At 41.1% G+C, this 19,080-nt stretch overlaps 1 protein-coding gene across 2 annotated transcripts in view; it reads left to right on the top strand.

Moving 5' to 3' along the window:
- The window catches only part of LOC138213314 (protein unc-13 homolog C), a 106,643-nt gene that overhangs the window by 17,710 nt on the left and 69,853 nt on the right, over positions 1–19,080 (top strand). For both annotated transcript variants that reach the window (XM_069174338.1, XM_069174337.1), the window contains exons 3-10: positions 2,398–2,420; positions 3,032–3,078; positions 4,247–4,325; positions 7,131–7,184; positions 11,023–11,242; positions 12,322–12,549; positions 17,011–17,152; positions 18,888–19,057. In XM_069174338.1, coding sequence (XP_069030439.1) covers positions 2,398–2,420; positions 3,032–3,078; positions 4,247–4,325; positions 7,131–7,184; positions 11,023–11,242; positions 12,322–12,549; positions 17,011–17,152; positions 18,888–19,057 — 963 coding nt within the window. The remainder of the gene's footprint in view (positions 1–2,397; positions 2,421–3,031; positions 3,079–4,246; positions 4,326–7,130; positions 7,185–11,022; positions 11,243–12,321; positions 12,550–17,010; positions 17,153–18,887; positions 19,058–19,080) is intronic.

Genomic DNA, 19,080 nt, shown 5'->3' with positions numbered 1-19,080 from the left:
TATTAAGTTTGTCACGAGTGCACTTGATTTTCTTCAGTTAGAATGGAACGTTTGTGTAAAGGTGTAAAGGAGTTGGTATAATGCCTCGAGCCCATCAGCACGTCTCAACTTTCATAGGTCAGTGACTCCACTTATGCCCAGTGATGGTCTCCTCTGCTGCTCTGCAGAATAGACTTTGCGTAGGATGTGCCAAACCTCTGCTAGAATTACAAATCAAGTTGTGTTGGTTCTGCCAATTAAAACAATTACACTGAAAATACAAGCAAAATCTGAATCTGAGACTAAAGCTTGTATTAATGAATACAAACTCAGGTTGCAAGCCGATAGTGAAAAGATAGTAAGTGATATGAGCAATGTGGATATACTGAAATAAGAAATGTGAAACCTTTAAGGTCAGCATGATAAAACAATAATGAAGGCAAGATGGCCAAACATATTTGAGGAATAAAGTATGGTATATTAAAAAAGCAAAATGAATATGGCCGTAGATGTTATCCCATTAGTTCTTAGTGTCAGATTTATGCAATACTCCACACCACAAAACTTTATCAAGCTTTAAGGCTGCAGCTTTTAAGAGCACATCAAACAACCACATACACATGGGATTTGTTGATTCGCCGATTTTTTTTTTCTTAAAATTTTTCTGACACTCACACGGCAACCCTGAACTTCAAAGTAAGGATAAAGGTTTTGAGAGACTGTCACAAACTCTGCTCCTCTTTATTATCTTGATTTCCTTTGTTTTTCATGAGCTGCCTGGAAACACCCTTGCGCTCTATCAGTGTTGGACTGTGATCATGACATACCTTGTCACTGTGCTGGAAGCTGAAAAAAAAAAAAAAATCACTGACAACAAGGGTCTCGTGGAAAACAGTTATCACTTTGATTTTTGTGCTGGTATCCAGGGCTTCTTGTGTATATGCATTGACACACTGGTGTGTCTCTGTAAATGTGTCTGAACAACAACACATGTTCCTGGGTGTGTTGGGGCATTGGTCAGTCCGTGTAGTATTATCAGCCACATGTAAGCCTTTCTGCTCCAGAGAGCCCTGTTCAATGTGCGACGTGCTCATGTGTGTCTGCATTGCAACGCTGGATTTACTGCCAATCTTGCTATCGTAACACTTTGCCCTCGACTCACACGCACAGAGGTTTCCTACCAATCAATTACATTTTTGTTCCACAGACTTAAGGCACCTGTGAAATGAGGTTTATATCAGCAGCCTACAGCCTATCTTTGTGAACTGGCTTTATCTTGTGCAGCTGCAGACTTGCTAGTAGAGGATATGTCTCTATCTTGTAGAGCTGTGCTGAAAGTAGCTTAGCTGATCGCTGTCCATGGTACCAACTTCCAGCTTAGCTCCTCTATATGTGCAGTTTCTCTGCATGTGCTCAGCTTTTGGTGTCACCTTACTCAGTATATATTACCACACCAATACTGTTTCTGTACAAACATTTTACGCTATCGAATTATTTGTTGACTACAATCCATTTCCTTTTTTTTTTTTTAAACCACTCATTGTGAAAAGATGTCCACTTGTGGTGAACACTAAAAGCACTATAAAGCACTCTGGATAAAAGCATCAACCAAATACTCTGTATTGTGTTCTCAATCAGTGTGCAGGTCAAAAAATATTGTTACTTTAATAGTTATTAATTAATTATATATTTTACATTTCAACATGTGTTAAAATTCAAGTAAACAGACAACAAAGTGGAACATGTTCTGGTCATATTAAAGAGCGATGCTGTCTGATCTTGTCCCGTACGACGTGTCAGCGAATGCAGTCACTGCACGTCAACAACGAAGGAGTCTGTTTTAATCAGAGATGTATTTTGATCTTTCTCTTGTGAACAACTGTTTCCTGTTTGTCCCACATTAGATCACGATTATGCTGTCCTTAATCTCCCATGGATCAATAGCACAGTAATTACACCTCTGCAGTCATGCTTGTCTAAAGGGCTTGCCCTGTTGCAGTTTGTCTCTAAAATGCAACACGATATGAACCGCTTATGCTTACCTAATGTCCCATATCTCTATAGCCGTGAGCATTAACTCAGGTGAAGTTGTCGGTCAGATGCATCATTTAGTTTTAATGTATGCTGCATTTGTTTGAAAATATTCGATGTGTGTGGAATGATCTTCACATTGCAACCTTTAGCTGAGCTCCCTCTGTTTACAGCGTTTCTACTTACCGCCTTTACTGTTTACAGTATTCCTCTGCTCATTGCCATTCGCCCTGAGGTGCATGTTGACTCTGTCTTTCTTTCTGCATAAAATGTTTGGCAAAACAGAATTATGTAACAGTAATAGTAGATTAGTGTCCTCAGAAAGTGCGTGTATTTTTTTAGTGTCTCGTCTAACTCTTCACCCTCTTTGTCATTTTCTCCTTTCAGACACCAGTGCTTTGGATACTCAGGTTTTAAGTCACTGTTTATCATCAGCAAATCTGACACTTGTGATTCCCGCGCATGTGCATGTGTGTTTTGGTGTGATTGCCTGTTTGTGTCACATCCACCTGCGTGGATCTGATCTGGGCGTGTTTGTGTTACTGTGGGTAAATTAAGGGGATATCTGTAGGTATGAAGGAGAATGCAACATGTTCCTTTGAGCCATCTTGCTGTTACGTTGTGCTGGTTATCCCTTTATTCATCTTTTTTTCAGAAAATGATTCGTGTTTCAAATTGGGTATTTGGTCAGTGGGGAGGGAGTGTTACACAATAGGCAAATCTGGCCTGAAGCAGCAAGAGCGGAAAAACTCTGTCTTGAGCCCACAAATTACATTGATGTGGAATAATTTGGTCTTTTGCCTGTGGTATTTCCCTCCCTTCTCCCAGTGCCGTGCTCCTCCTCTCCTATCATTCATCTTACCCTGAACTGACCTCCAGATGTATTGTATGTTTCCCAAGCCCATTTTCATATACAGTATTTTTCTATAGTTTTACTTTTGCCGCTGTTTGTTTGGTGTTTTAGTTGTGTAAACTTACCTTGCATTTCTTGTTTTACACTGTGTGTTTCTTCTCTCTGCAGCCTCGCAGTGTTTTTGATCCCAAAGTGCTCGGTTTACAGTGTGGAGGGTGAGTGGTGGCTTACTTCCTCATCTGATTGGTTTTACACAATTGGGAGCTGCTGTGCTGTTTTGTACCCTCATGCTGAGGCACATGAAGCTAAAATGTTACATGCATGCTGCTTCTCTGGCAGGCAGCCACAACTAAGATATGGTTCTCCCTGTTTTTTTTTCACATACTACTGAGATGAATATTCAACAGTCCTGATGGCTTCATGACAATTATGGAACTTTTTCTTTGGCTTTATATAATTAAAAGATGCCTTATTGAGAAATGTTTATGGTTGCTTATTTGTGAAATTTTTCATGGAAGATACATGCAGCTCACTGTTGTTGTATGTCATGAGGGATAGATCATATTTAGCCTCCATTACCCAGCACATACCATGACTGTGCAGCCATCTGCAGCAACATCGTGCATACAGGCAGCCAGAGTCCCCAGAATCAGGCAAAGGTCTGTGCAGCTTGTCACGTTGTGTATCTGTAGGGTCAAACCACTGATGTTGCTGAGAGGACTGACAGAAAAGCTTGAGGAACTTTGTGTGTGGAGGCATTGGGGCCTTGATGTCATGTTAAGGTCATTAGAGAAGCTTTGAGTGACAGTTGAGGTGATGCCACTGAGAGCCCCATGGGAAAGGAGCAAAACTGGTGGGAAAGCAGTGAGGGAACCATGGAGAGCACGTAAGGGAGTTAGAAGATGCAGAGAGCAAGAGAAGTGGAGCTGAAGTGCTGTAGACTGAGAAAAAAATCTAATCTTAAAGTGCCCATTTTTTTTGAGGAGCAGAGTCGGTTATTTGCAGTTTTTTCTGCTGTGAGCCCTCACCACTCAATGAATCTCACAGTCAGTTCACAGTATGAAATAAATATCCAGTATCAGGTGTGATATGTATCAACAACAGCCATCACTGCAGCTATTAACCTATCAAAATTGACATTGCATAGAAGAGTGAGAGGCCATGGAGACAGCAGAGGGTGAGAGGGATTACCTGGTTTTCTCATGTAGGTGGTCGGCATCATGTGAAGTGCAGAAGAGGGGTTGCGACAGGTTAGGGAGGAGACATGATCCATAGTGTTTGCCGGCTGTGTAAATCAAGGCCCCCCTTTCACCGCAGTAATGTCTCCCCCCAGCCTGGCATTATTATGATATTAATACACCTTAAATCTGTCTGCTTCCACAGGGCTGGCAGTATTCTTTATGGTATTGACAGCATGCCAGATTTACGCCGCAAGAGGACAGTGCCTCTTGTCCGAGACCTGGTGAGTCATCTACTTCAACAAGGTTATGTGTGATTTATGTCAAATATATCTAAGTGACCCCATGTTATACCACTGTAGTGGAATCCTGCTCTGTGTGCGTTCATGGACCTCTGTTGGGGACAATAATATCTTTACGAGCAGCCTGATAAAATGTGATATTGCTGTCGTTTATTGTTTTGTTTTAATTATCCTTAGTACTGAAATAATAACCTGCAACAATGTGATTGGTTTTGTAATTTTAAATACAACATTTGTTACAGCATATGATTGAGAAGATTTTAAATACTTACTTCAAATGTATACTGAGGACACGCTAAGCAAAGTGAAATAGATAAACATCCACTGTGATAAACTTAAGCTGGTAAGAAGTTGATTGGTGATAAAAAGCGACCACTTACAACTCTGGCTGTTCTTTTTAGAGCATTGCCTTGTGGGAATGTTAAATGTAACCTTAGCTATAACTTTGCTGCTTGATTAATTAGCCTAGTGAGGGTGTTTAAGACATTGCATCACAGTGATGTGCCACCATTTGATTTTATTGCAACATAATGTGTCATAACATATCCCACAGAGAGGCCTGTTGCAGCGAGGTCCACTTTAGCACTGTGCCACATGGTTGGTCTTTGTGAAAGGGAACAGTCTGTCGTGGTGCCAGTATTATTCCCGTCTGTTTATAACTGTTTGTCCGTTATGTGCCGCACAGTCTGTCTGTCCTGTGTATGTTCGTTTCTCATCTTCATGTGTTTTAGCCAAAACAATGAAAATATTATCACAAATCTTTTAAATTGAATCTCTTAAAAAAAAACAATACTTTTAAAACATTTTACCCTTTTTGACTTGAAATAATGCAGAATGCGTTTTATGGAAATGATAATGCAGCTTGATGTCATACACATAGATGCTGATGAATGTTTATATCACGGTGAACAACATGAGTTGATGCTGTATTTGTCCATATCTCTCATGAAATTATTAACCAACAATGTCTTGGTAAGTATGGGTTGTCGTTTTAAATTTTAAATTTTTTTGGATTTTGCGTGTATATTTGCCATTCCTACATAGACCCATAACAGCTATGGGTAATATTTTTCAGTGAGTTGTCAGATTTCTGCCTCGCCGATGCTCGCCATTTTTCGTCCTTTTTTCCTGTTCTTTCTTTTTTGTTGCTCGGCAGGTGCCACAAAATTTATATTTAACTTGAAATGTTGACAACTCAACCCAAAAATATATCCGAGAGACTTCATTGACTTCTGATTTAACTGTGTGAGGCTTTTAAATCATGTAAAAGTGACACTGAGCAAGCCTTTTACACGTGGGATGAAGTCAGTAGTCAGCAAACGAATTGGTCCCCTTTCATGCCTCTCCTTTGTCAATGCCCCCCATTTGCTGTGTGATTGCTTCAGGGCAGCAACAGCGTTTGATTGGAACGGATGGCAGGGTTCCCCCACATTATGGCGGGATGCAAAAACAAACGACTAATATAGTTGAAAATCGATTCCCAAAGCACTGAATGCTATATTGTAGCTGAGTAGATAACATCTGGACACAGGGTCTTATTGTATTGCCCGCAGCAACCTCAGCAGTGCTGGTGCATGTTGATAAACTTACATCAACACTCACAGTTCATGTAGAGGTCACATTCCCTCCTACATTCTCCATGGCTTCCATGGATCTTTACCATAGCTGGGCTGTACAACGAGAGGGTCGTGGTAAAGACTGATCCAATATTGTCAGCTGTCCATGTCTGCATTCCTCTGTTGCGTAACTTCCCTCAGTATGGGATCAATGTTTATCAATCTGTGCTCACCCAGACTCAATGGATATTAATATAGCAGCTAATTCATGTAAATGTGTGTATCTCTGTGTGTGTGTGTTCCCAGTTTGTGTTTGTGAGAGTGCCGTGTGTGGGCGTGTTCTGGTTTCTGTTGGAGTAAGTTTGTGACCGTCTGGGCAGGTATGTGTGTGTGTGTGTGTGTGTGTGTGTGTGCGCGCGCGCGTGTGTGTTTGTGTGTCTGTGTTAAGTGTGTGTGAGCGCGAGTCGGTGTTGTGCAGTACAGCTGGCTTCACCCATACATGAGTGTGTGTGTCTTGTGTTTCTCTGTTTGTGTCAAACTAATGTGCAGAGCAGACAGCAGAAAATATGATCAAAGCTTCATCCAACAGAGAACTGAATAGAAATGCCAAGCATGACTGCAGTTTAGTAACTTCCAATGCATGAGTGGATAAAAAAAAAAAAATCATGCAGCGGCTGTATAATCTCTCTCTTGATGAATAGTTGAATCTTTCTAGAGCTCTTTGCTAATCAGCAGTCCTGCATGGCAGTTGAGACACCTATGCGCTCAGTATGGATAATAAATACAATTCCTCTGCTTTTTGTGCTCTGAGCCTTCACCCTCCCACTCTTTGTCTAATTCACTTTCCTTCTCTCTTTCATTCTCTGTTCATGACCTCTTGGAAATGACAGGCTTTGGTAAGCTTACTGTCTTTCCACTCAAATTAGTTTTCTCTGTCAGTCCTGAATTGTTTGACAAACTTTTATGTCTAAACTTTGCTTTTATTTCATTGAATTTAGCCACTAAAGTAAATGTATATGTGCAATTTATTTGTGCTCAGGGCTCTTGTGCATTTAACCCAATATATTACCACACATTGACATGTTGTTTAACTTTTATATATATACTGTAGATGTGTGTCTGCATTGAAACACTAAATCAAATTTCAGACAGGTAGAATCAGTCGTTGAATTTCTCCCTTTGCTTCATCTCTCTTTTCCTCTTCTTCCCTCAGACCCTCACTGCTCGAAAGGCAGGCCTCTCGTTCGCTCTGGTGAACCGCTCCACCCTGAATAATGAGGACCTGGTGAGTACATGGAAGTCATTGTGTGGTTATTGTGGAATCTTGGTTGGTAATGAAGGGCTCTGCAGGGACAGGGGATGCTGGACCCATGTTCTCATTATTTTTTAGAGCAGTGTTTGGAGAGGAAGTTGCTGGAACACTGGCTAACTTTTATAGCTGTGCTGCAGCCATTGTACTTCAGGGGCGAGGGATCACGTTGGCCAGAACACAGGGTTCTAAAAGAAAATGAGATGGACTGCATTAGATATTGGCCTAATTTCTTTAGATGTACATACAGCATGCCATCTGTCTGCCTGCCTCTCTCTCTCTGTCTAAAATCCACGCTGCAGTTTATTATATTGGTCTCTGTGCTCACTCTTTCTGCTGTGCTCTTCGAGTCAGATCATTTGGCTGGGTCCAGAAATTAAGCAAAGCCCTGTACATCGAGGATGACTGAGCTCTGGAGAAAGGGCAGAATGTCTGAGTCGATGGTGTGAGACACTTCAGTGTTGACCTCTAAAGCTCTCTCTGCATTAATTGATTGCAATTCTTCCCTCCCAGAGGGAAGGTGGCGTAACAGGAGGCAAACAGCAGGAGAAAGCAGTTTTTAAGCAAGACAAACACGCGGACAATTTCGTATCCGCTGATATGCAACAAGAGGCCGCATAAGCCTACAAGATTACTGCAGTCAAATGTGCTCTGTACATATTGCACAAAGACTTCATCTCTTCCAGAGACCAGCAATTTGCACTGATTCGTGTACATGTTCATATCACTTATCTTGTTTCACACACTTGACATGTTCCTCGTGGTGCATATGCTCAGTTGTCCTGTGGTGACAGGGTCTTGATTGCTTACTAAGAGCCATGGGTTTGATTAAAGAGGCTTTAGGGAAGAACAACTCATGTCCCAGATGAGGGAGAAATGACGTGAATGATGCAGCGTGTTAATTGGTGTGCGAAGGGATCTGATTCTTGGGGAACTTTGGAGATTGTGCTGCAGAAGGACTTTCACTTCATAGGGATAGCTGTACTGATTAGGAGCAAACAAGGTTAGGGTTTGATAATTGGTGAAGGGGAGCTGACTTCCGAGCAAAGCTGTAGATTGTGTGGTCTTTGTAAGTAGGACGAGCAGATGTCAGAGTTTTATCTGCTGCATTAAATCCAGGAGGGTGCTTTCTTGTGTGAACCATGAGAGTGCTCAGTAAACAACCATATGCTGTGTAAGAGAGTGGAGGAGTCCGGGAAAGACAGGGGAAAGGAGGAGGAAAGTAAGGATGGAAAAAAAAGATGGAAATTAAGAGAGAACGAGAGGAGATCAAAGCAGCGAGTGATTTGTCATCATGACTCTCTGGCCTTGATGTCACTGATCAGGCAGCCATGTTGAACAATCTGCCCTCCCTGGAGAAATGTTTTAATCTATTTAGAGTGCTTCCATCATCCACCCTCTCTTTGTTTCCTCCCTGCATCACCTCTTCCATTTTTGTTTCTCTTTCAATGTAATATTATAGTTCATCATTCCTGACGTATGGACCTCTCTCTGTCTCTCTCGACGTTGTTCTCTCTCTGCGTCATGTTTCCCATGTATCTGCTTTTTAGAGCAGAAAGGAACATTATGTGTGGGCCAGCTAACTGCCTGTGTGTCCACTCAATGTTCTGAGCTGCATGTGATTTGAGCACCAGAGCCTTTTAACAGTGACTGTCAACATAAAGTGAGGCCAGGCTTACCTGCTGAGACGAGGCAAGGACTTTAACCAAGGAAGAAGGAAGCTACGATCTGACATGGGTCAGCGAGTATCCGGAAATAAGATGTGATGTGTTGTTATAAGTCAGTTCAGATATCATCAGGCAGGTTGTTAGTAGCAAAATATACCGTATTGACTTCAAAACACCTGCCAACGATTTCTGCGTGAGTAATTTTGGATGGTTTTGTGAAACAGACTTGCCCATTAGTCTGAGTTTAAAATACTTGCAATTGTTTAAATATTATGCCAAAGTCATCAGCTTATAAAAAAAAAAAAAAAAAAAAAAAAGGATTCTTTGTTAGAGCTGAGATGGTAGAATAGTTAACGCTGAAGATAAGACTTGTAGAAGGCTGGAACAGGATGAGGAGGATGGCTGTCTGAACGAAGTGGTTGACAAGGACAATAGGTGGTGAAATTGGAAAGGGGGGGTGAAAGGAAGAGGAGAGATTAGATTATTCTCTGTCATGTTACTCTCAGGCACAGGCTGCAGCTGTCAATCAAATCTAGTAGCGTCTTGCACAAAACCACCAGGGTTACCTCACAGTGTAACACATGAGACTCACACATGCAGCACATCTGCTGCGCGGTGTGACATACGCATACTGCTCAAAACACTGCAATGCGTTTAACGTATGCTCAGCACCACCCAAAACATTGGTTTAGTGGTTAAAATAGAGGCTAAACAAATACAAATTTTCCAGCTAAGTCAAGTAACTGAGAGAAACATCTCCAGATTTTCTGAGCTCAGAGATCTTGCCTCCTCGCCTGCAGGCTGCGTAAGTATTAGAAAGCTTCCGGGTGTGGCCCAACTCTTGTGCGTAAACTGGATAAATTGCAGACATCTGCTTCATCTCATCGTCCTCAGATTAAAAAGGGAAATCTCTCCATCTCCCCCTGTGTCTCATCAGAGGTCCTCTCTCTGGGTTCGGCAGCCTCTGCGGCGTATCAACGAAGTTTCCCGATATTAGATAGCCTTGTTGTTCTGTCATCTGCTGTCATTTAATCATCTTTGCGCATGTGTGTGTGTGTGTGTGTGTGTGTGTTGCTCTTGTATGTGTGTCGGAGGAGGTAGTGCGGTAGTCTTGGTAAAGTGCAGAGCTACTATTCAGGTGTTAAAGCACATTGTCAACACTCCGGGGCTGGCGGCAGTGGGAGGGGTGGAGGGCAAGGGGTGGGGAGCGCAGCTCAGTCGAAATACAGAACAAGTGCCTCTTGAAGATTTATTTAACTACCATACATCTCTTTCCCTCCCCTCCCCCTCTCTCAATCTGGATAATGCTCACTTTTAAAAACCTTATTTACGGCATCCATTGATTCTGCCTTCAAGAATTGGCAAGTCCTTGCCCGTTTTCCTGCCCTTGTGGACGGCAAGGCTGCTGCAGTAAAGCATTCAATTTGAAGAGGCTTCTGTTACACAGCAATCAGTCTAGACAGGCCTCATGTAGACTTTAGTATTTGGTGTGTAGGAGCTTTAGTCAGTAAACCACTCAATGTGAACAAAGCCTGTGGGCTAAAGATGCTGTTAATCTAAGGTTAATGAGTTGTGTGGCTGAATTACTTTCAGTTATACTCCTGCATTGATGATAAGGTAATCAGAAAGGGATCAACAACATCTTCTCCAATTTATCTCTTGACAAATGTTGTTAGATCCCTTTGTCCAAGTAAAGACGCTTGCAAATGCTGCAGCAATGAATGATAGCTGTAGTTATTCACGTTATATAACTGCCAAGATTAATGCAGATGTGTGCTGTAAATTTCCTTCAGCTCAGAATGCGTCTTCGTTTGCATTCAACCCGCTGAGGCTGTGGTTCTGCTAAACTTATAAACTCGGACTAAAACTTTATGTTATGATATTGGGCTCTTACGTTCCCTCAGCAGGTGCAGGACTATTCCTCTTATTGAGTTCTGATCTCAAGATGTATCAAACATTTCTGAAAAGCAATTTAAGTACAAACTTGTTTTTATTAAGTTTTGAAGTTGTTATGAAACCTTATTTTCTCTATCTGACAGTGCCATGAGAGTTTACCAACATCAACCGCATCTATTGTGTTTCTCTCACCCACCACATCTTTTCCACCAGTGTCTTCCTACCTTATTATTTCTTCAACTTTCTTTCAGAAACTACACGTCTTCAAGAAGACTCTCCAGGCTTTGATCTATCCAATTTCATCCACAACACCCCACAACTTCGAGGTGTGGACGGCGACTGCACCCACCTACTGCCATGAGTGCGAGGGTCTGCTGTGGGGCATCGCCCGCCAGGGCATGCGCTGCTCAGAGTGCGGCGTTAAATGTCACGAGAAGTGCCAGGACCTGCTCAATGCAGATTGTTTACAAAGTAAGGCAGTGTGTGTGTGTGTGTGTGTGTGTGTGTGTGTGTGTGTGTGTGTGTGTGTGTGAGTGTGAGTGACAGGGCGAGCAACTATGATTTGTGTAAACAGCTTCGCATAGGAAGTGTATTCAGAATAAGGTGCACTGCTTACATTTTCATGATAAATTTCTTACGATAGATTTTTTTTTTGCACCACTGGATGATAATCAGACATTTGATAAATCATGAAGAAAATCTATGAAATCCTAAAACATCTGGTTTGTTTGGGAGTCTGATGACACTGCTGGTGTGGCGCTTCATCTGTAATATTTTTGGTTGATTTGTTTTTCCTCCCCTTGTTTCTATGACTACCACCACCATATTGCAAGTCCTGCTGTGCGCATGAAGGCTATCATGATGGTTTATGTAATACATGTCACATATGTCCTTGCACTCGTTTCTACACGGTGCATTTACACCGCTCGCTCACCCACTCGCACTCATTACAATCTCCAATCAGGCACACCACTGTTGTTACAGTGCAGACTAATAGGAACAATGTGACGTGAAAGCTTCAGGATGATCCTCACGGCAATCCTCACACACTCTAAATGGATTAGCTACACCCTAGCTCTTACAAAACGCAGTGTTTTATAACACTTTGATAATAGCATAACAATGTTTTATGTGATTCATCTTTATCAGATTTTGATCTGCACTCATGAGCGCTCTGCAGATACATGGTGCTGTGATCAGATAGAAAGAATTAACCGTCACATCTGCCTCTTTTGTCTTACAGTTACGCACTCACATAAGACATAACACACACACATGCACACCAACATTAATGCATGGATTTGTGATGTTTCATCTCCCACACACCCCCAGTATCACAGAGACACAGATCTGATGAGTTACTGGATGCTGGAACAATGTACATATGGTACACTCTTCTTCCACACTTAGAGATGCAGTATTTTAGAAAAAAACAACAGTTGATTTTAATATAAGACTGCAAGAAAAGTGGTCAAGTTATATGTAAGATACCCTATTGAATGGGTGTTAGACATGCAATCTAGTGAGCATAAACTCCTGGAATTTTACAGGGGCAGTGGAGAAGAGCTCCAAGCATGGGGCGGAAGACAAGACCCAGAATATCATCATGGCTATGAAGGAGCGAATGAAGATAAGAGAGAAGAACCGTCCCGAGGTGTTTGAGGTGATCCAGGAGATGTTCCACTACTCCAAAGAGGACGTCACGAGCCATCTGAAGACAGCCAAGCAGGCAGTGCTGGACGGGACCTCCAAGTGGTCTGCCAAAATCAGCATAACAGGTTAGCCTGATTTCTAATTATAACAGAAATCCACTGAAATTTCAATAACGAGTCACTATTCTACTATAATAGAATATGTCACCTACAATATGAGGTTTTTATTGTCTCTCGTTTATACGTTAATCATCAGTCAACTGAAAAGTGATAAATTCTTTGTAGCCAGTAATGTCCTCATACAGCTGCATGTGACTTTTGACCTGTGGACAATGACCTTTAACCTTTTACTCCAATACCACATCAGCAAAACTGCCAACAGTCGTCAAAAACTTCTTGTGTAATAGGTATTTACTCATTATTTACCTCGAGACCTTGGTCGTTAACCTCTGACACTAAACCACAAACAGTAATGCACATTTAATCAGATCTAGAAATATAAATTGATTTGGTTGTTTTAGAAGAAATAATTGACAGTTGATGATAGCATGATGCTTATTATTCTGGACAATAAGGATTTTTTTTTTTGGTCATCATGTAGTAACTGTGAAGTGAGGACACAACTTCTTCCCAGCCTCTACTCTCTATTTGACTCATGTTTATTTGATCACACATGAGTTGTAGCACTGGGAGAGTTTATCATGTTTCTGCAACATGTTCCAAATGGAGGCACATTGAGCATCTGAGAGGCTGTAATGAAGAAGCTGTGGTGCGTATTATTATAGATAAAGAGTCCTTCCTGTAACTGACAGAGATCTTCATGTTCTTTTCAGCTCAATAGCATACTCATCGGTTCTATAGCAAGAGCGACAGAACTTTGGAGAGTGCACTTTGGAAATGAGCCCCCCAGAGCTGCACCTCAAGCTCTCTCAGAGCTGCCAATCAAAACGTCTTGCCCCTGAGAGCATTTTGACAGTACAGCACTTCACATCATGTTCAGAAAAATAAAAGATTTTCTTTTTTTTTTTACCGTGCTCTTCTTGGGCAACTATTAGTTGCACAATGATTAGGGGCATTTAATATCTCAGACTTGAACAATTTCCCTGTTTGGTGTCTTCAAGGCAAAATTGATAGGAACCGATGATCTTCCATTTCTTACCTAACCTCCTTCATCTTTGTTTACCAGCTCTCTTAGTGAGAGGAAATAGAACTGAACCCCATTTCCATATTTTAGTCTAATTTACTTTCTATTTTTCATGGCCTCTTTGATTACATAACCTCAGTTGTTTATTCTATGGCTTTTTTTTTTTTCTTCACTGCAAGTCAACCTTAATTTCCTGTTATCAGCATCATTTGCATACATTTGAAAACAGCTAACACAAAAATCAATATGATATAATAGAAAACCATAAACTTAAAATATACAGAGCTGTGCAAAGGTTTCAGGCACTCATTTGTTTCAGGTACCTCTGTGCTGAGATAGTTATTTGTGCCTGTGGCTGCATGTTTGGGGTTGCAGTCGTATTGCAGCATGAATTCAGGATACATACTGTCTGGGTTTATAGATTTGTTCCAAGTTATATCCAGTGAACAGGCTTCTGAAAGAAGGTCAGAAAGTTATATCCGTAACCTCGTCCTGGACTCCAATCTATCTCTGCGATAACTGTGCCAGGTCTAGCTCATTTATTGCCCACCTTGCATTTGTCGCAGTGTCAATACAACAGAGAGAAATAGCCAAAGAGAGGGGGGAGACAAATAGAGATGGAAGGGAAAGTGATTGGAATGGTGAGGGAGAGGGTTGATAGAGAGAAGGAGGAGGAATAAAAAAAGACTGAGAGGAAAAAGGAGTGAAAGAGACGTGATAAAGACCCAGGGCTACCTCGGCCAATTTTGCAGGAGCTTATTGAACGCCCCATTTTAGAATGTAGGTATTGAGTTGTTGTTTATTTATTTTATCATTCATGAGATAAAAACAGACGGGCATTGACTCTGCAGCACTCTGACAGTGACCATGAGGTACTCTGTATCAGGTGAATGTGCACAGTAAATAAAAACCTTGATCACACATTCTAATGCCCTAAACACCTCATTGTAGCTGCAATGAGTAAAAAGTATATTACAGTACCATACAGTACATGTATTATAGTTTTTTCTTTACTTATTTATTTTGCATTCTCTCAATAACAGTGTTGTTTTTTTCTGACAAATTACATTACTTTCTTTGAAATCTTTGCTAAAACACGTTCTAAAGAAGGTCAGAAGTCAATGTCCGTTTTAGGCAAGACAACATGCACTCAGTCTCCTCTGTTCAGTTTCTATTTATTCATAACACAAACATACCTCATCTGTATGCCTCTGAGTCTACCCAGTCTGATATTCTCTATTCAGGAAAAAGTTTCAGTTATATTAGTATATATTGCGCTTCACTAATGGAAAGTCAAGCAAGCGATATGATAATGAAGTACCTGAGGTGTCTTTGTGAATTAAAGAACTTTATAACAATTAATCTGGTTTCAAGCTGTTAAAATGCACACCAAATCCTCACAGTTTTCTTTATCTTTCCTAATTTTATACTGACATACACTGTCGTAGTAACAGGCGGTTCTGTAAACTTAAAATTTTGAAACCTTAATGCCGAATAGACTTGCTAAAGGAGTTTTATAAGCAGCACTGGGTTAAATTGCTATCAAAACCCAGTTTATTTTATTTAACAGAGAAATACTGACAATAAAGGCACACTTGAAGGCGGATAAAAAGCCAGACTTCAGAGAGGGGTGAGATATGATAATTGTTTAAATGATGACAGTGACACACTTTTTTGACAATTTTCCTTCAATGGGATTTCTAGTGTTGCATTTGTTTTTTGATAAAGAATATGACCAAAGTAGTTGTACAAATAATGAACAAGGAGGGTGGAGGTACAAGTTCAAACTCTGCTTATAACGCACAAATCTGCACATCTGGTCATTCGTTGCATGAAGTGGGTGGGATTGACTTTCTGTATAAAAAGGTGTGATGGAAGGGGGTTCAGATGCCACTGAGTGATCCAACAAGCACTTTGTTTGAAGCACGCTGACCCTTTTATACACATGTCACTGCCTCAGACCCCTCCCTCTTCACCGGACGCATTTGATTTTGAGTACTCTTGGAGCAAAAAGGCCGCGGCTCCCCAAACCTCTATATCCTGCCCCCAACTCCTGTCAGCTCTGAGCTGAAGGATATACATGTACCCTGAATTATTTAGACAGCCACTTATGCATATTTAATGCGGCAGTGTCCTTTTTCCCTTTTATGGTGCAGTGAAATACTACTATGTCTCCTTCTCTGCACCTTCCTGTGTGTGGAAGTAAAATTCAGAATAACAGATCTTAATCTGAAACCAGGTTTCAGCTCAGCATGGACTAGCAGTGGGCGTACACATGAGTGGCATCTACCTATATCTTGGATATAAGAACAGATAAATTATAGACATCAAAACCGTATCCAATATTGCAAACCAAGTGTGTTTTCTTTTAATCACTGTTCTTCACAATTTGCCGTAATCTGACGGCAGCCGCTGTCTGGCACAAGCAAGGCAGATAAAATACACATGAAATGGATTTTTAGTTCTTCAATGAAACATCTCAACACCTACTGGATTTGCGATGAAATCTGAACACACTGATGAGCCTCAGAGGATTAATTGTAATAACTTTGATCTCCTGTCTTTTTTATCTCTGTTGGACATTCTGTCTGAATCTATTTTACTCCAATACTTATGACCAAATATCTGCAAGCCATGACATCCCCATCAAGTTGCTAATACTAATTACCACTAACAGCTCATGTTAGTGGCAATTAGTATTAGCAACAAGGTTTACATGCCAACACACTAAAGCAACAAGGGGAATATAGTAAATATACCTGGCAAATGTGCACTTTGCATTCTGTGTTGTCTGCTTTGTAGTTCATTACAAATGAAACATATTGAATCGGGGATGCATTAGACATTATTTGTTTTTTTTATTTATAACTGTTGGCAAAATGTCCTCAGGTTATTTAGTTTATGAGATTCAAAGTGTAAATAACAGCTGAGCTAAGCTAATGAAAACATTCTGCAATCAGCACAAACATTAAACCCTCTTCTTTTCAATGAGGGGATCAAGAGCAGCGTCATAAGACATGAACGTCCTGTGACTTATCCAACATATATTCATTTATTTTTTTAATGTTTGGCATGATTTTATTCTTAAAATCCTGTCAGGTGAGCTTGGATTTTACAGTGAAATATCTAGCCAGGAGTTAAATATCTCGGCCAAAGACAATATGACTTTTTACATGGTTCAGATATGAGCATTGTGTCTAGAGTTGTGTCAACAGACTGACAGGACAGAGCCACACAGTCTCGGGTGAGGTTTGAAAATAGCTTACAGCAGCCTGTGTGGTTTGCAGTAAATAAGTTGATATAAAAGTCATTAAAAAACAAATTTCAGGACGAGTAACATTTAATCAATGAAATCAAAATGTTAAAACCTCAAGATGGTTATCGCTGCTGCTTGTGGTGCTCACATGACCGTTCACGCGTCCTCTTCTCTGTCTTGTCTCCAGTCATGAGTGCTCAGGGTTTACAGGCCAAGGATAAAACTGGCTCCAGCGACCCCTACGTCACCGTCCAGGTGGGCAAGACCAAACGTAGGACGAAGACCATCTTTGGCAACCTCAACCCGGTCTGGGATGAGAAGTTCTACTTGTGAGTGCTCTCTATTAATCTGACCTGTGTCTGACCAGTTTATCCCCACCAAGATTAAGAATCATCTGTTCGAGGGAATCTTATGACATTCGTAAATAAGCCCTTTTTCATTACTGACTGTTACGTAATAGCTCAGTTATGAAATGTTACACACCAGTTGCACTGCAGACATTGTGAAGATGAAGACAGGCGTTATCATGGTTAAAAACACCGGTCATAACCCTGTTGTTATCAAAAACAAAAGAAATTATTTTACACTTTACTGCCTCAGGATAATCCAAGTAGTAAGAGCAAGGGTGTACAACACCGACTTGCAGATTGGGCAGATACTCAGCCTTTTGAAACAAGTCTGTTAAAACAAACAGAAAAATAGTGGGGACAGCTAATTTGACTCACTGGACATCAGCAAAGCCTTTTTTTTTTTTTTATTATATATGTATTCTTGGTGCTTTTTTTCTTCTCTTTTCTGCTTAACTGTAATCCTCCATCTGTAGACGTGGCACTGGGGATCAACTGTTAAAGGATCAGGGAGAGTTGGTCATGTCGAGTTAAACCAAAGAGAGAGCAGCTAATGGGACTTTTTCTCATTTATGCCAGCATCATTCTTCTGGATATTTTTGCCTGTACTACTGACTTATATTCATGTAACTCATTCAAGAGTTTTTTTAAAAAAATTATTGCTAAAGCACTGTTTAGTGTCCCGGTGTGACTAACCCTTCTCAAAATGTAGGTCTTTGATTTAATACTGCCACAGTTATTAGCACTACTTTTATAATTTCACACCAAATGTGTGTAATACTGAGATTTTCTGAATGTTTGTGTGCGTTTGTATCCTAAACCAGTTACAGACAAGGCACCACACCTGTAATGAGACTCCAGTGGTGGCTGTAATAAAACTCTTTCCCATTACTACACGGATGTAGATTAATAGAGCGATACATTACTGTGTGCTTGGCAGAGAGAACAGTCCTGGACTAGTGCATCAGCAGCAGCAGCAGCAGCAGCAGCAGCAGCAGCAGCACCAGTGCTTCCCCCGCAAAGGGATTAGTTAAGATAAAAAAAATACTGCATATACTGTTTCTCTGGCTGTCACACCCAAGATGTCGTTAGAACAAAATATAATCTGTCGGTTTTAATTCCAGAGCCGAACAGTCTGACCCCATCTGAAGTGCTTTGGCCACCTCTGTTCAATTTAGCAGTGTCATTATTGTGAAGCGTCTGTCAGCTGCACACAGGCGGGGACGACCAAAGAGATGGACATTTTCCAGTACAAAATTTATCGTACAAATAAATAATCCTTGCTATGAATGCCACGCGGTCTTTCTCGTGAAACATTCAGCTCCTCTTTGATAAATTTAGCATGCACTGGAAGAGTGTAGAAACACAGAGATGCAGAATAAAGGTCATGCAACGTCTTGGGCTAATTCTTCCTGCCAGGCAGAGAGGCCTACATGCGAGGCATGCAACCTCACTCATACACAACCATGCGTGCGCAAAGAAAACTCACATTCCCTCATTTGAATCCAGGCAAGAATTGTTCTCCATATGTTACTTAGAAAAGGGTCATGAAGTGTGTCTGAACTTATATTTATGCTTCAATTGTGCATTTGACTGCCATTCCGCTCTGCTGAATAGCCCAACCTGATGAGCTGTCACTGAGTATGCTGTTGCTGCTGTTGGTGTTTTATGCTGTTGTGATTGTTTTGACCTGGCACTATCGTCCTCCATCTCGCAGTGAATGTCACAACGCTACTGACCGCATCAAGGTGCGCGTGTGGGACGAGGACGATGACATCAAATCACGGGTAAAGCAGCATTTCAAGCGCGAGTCGGACGACTTCCTGGGCCAGACCATCATCGAGGTTCGCACTCTCAGCGGAGAGATGGACGTTTGGTACAATCTAGGTATGTTACCCATTTGACAGCAG

Source organism: Embiotoca jacksoni, unplaced genomic scaffold (assembly GCF_022577435.1).
Source record: "Embiotoca jacksoni isolate LCO1_2020_lvr unplaced genomic scaffold, fEmbJac1.0.p SCAF_6, whole genome shotgun sequence".
NCBI lineage: Eukaryota > Metazoa > Chordata > Actinopteri > Embiotocidae > Embiotoca > Embiotoca jacksoni.
This window is presented reverse-complemented; position numbering and strand designations above follow the sequence as displayed.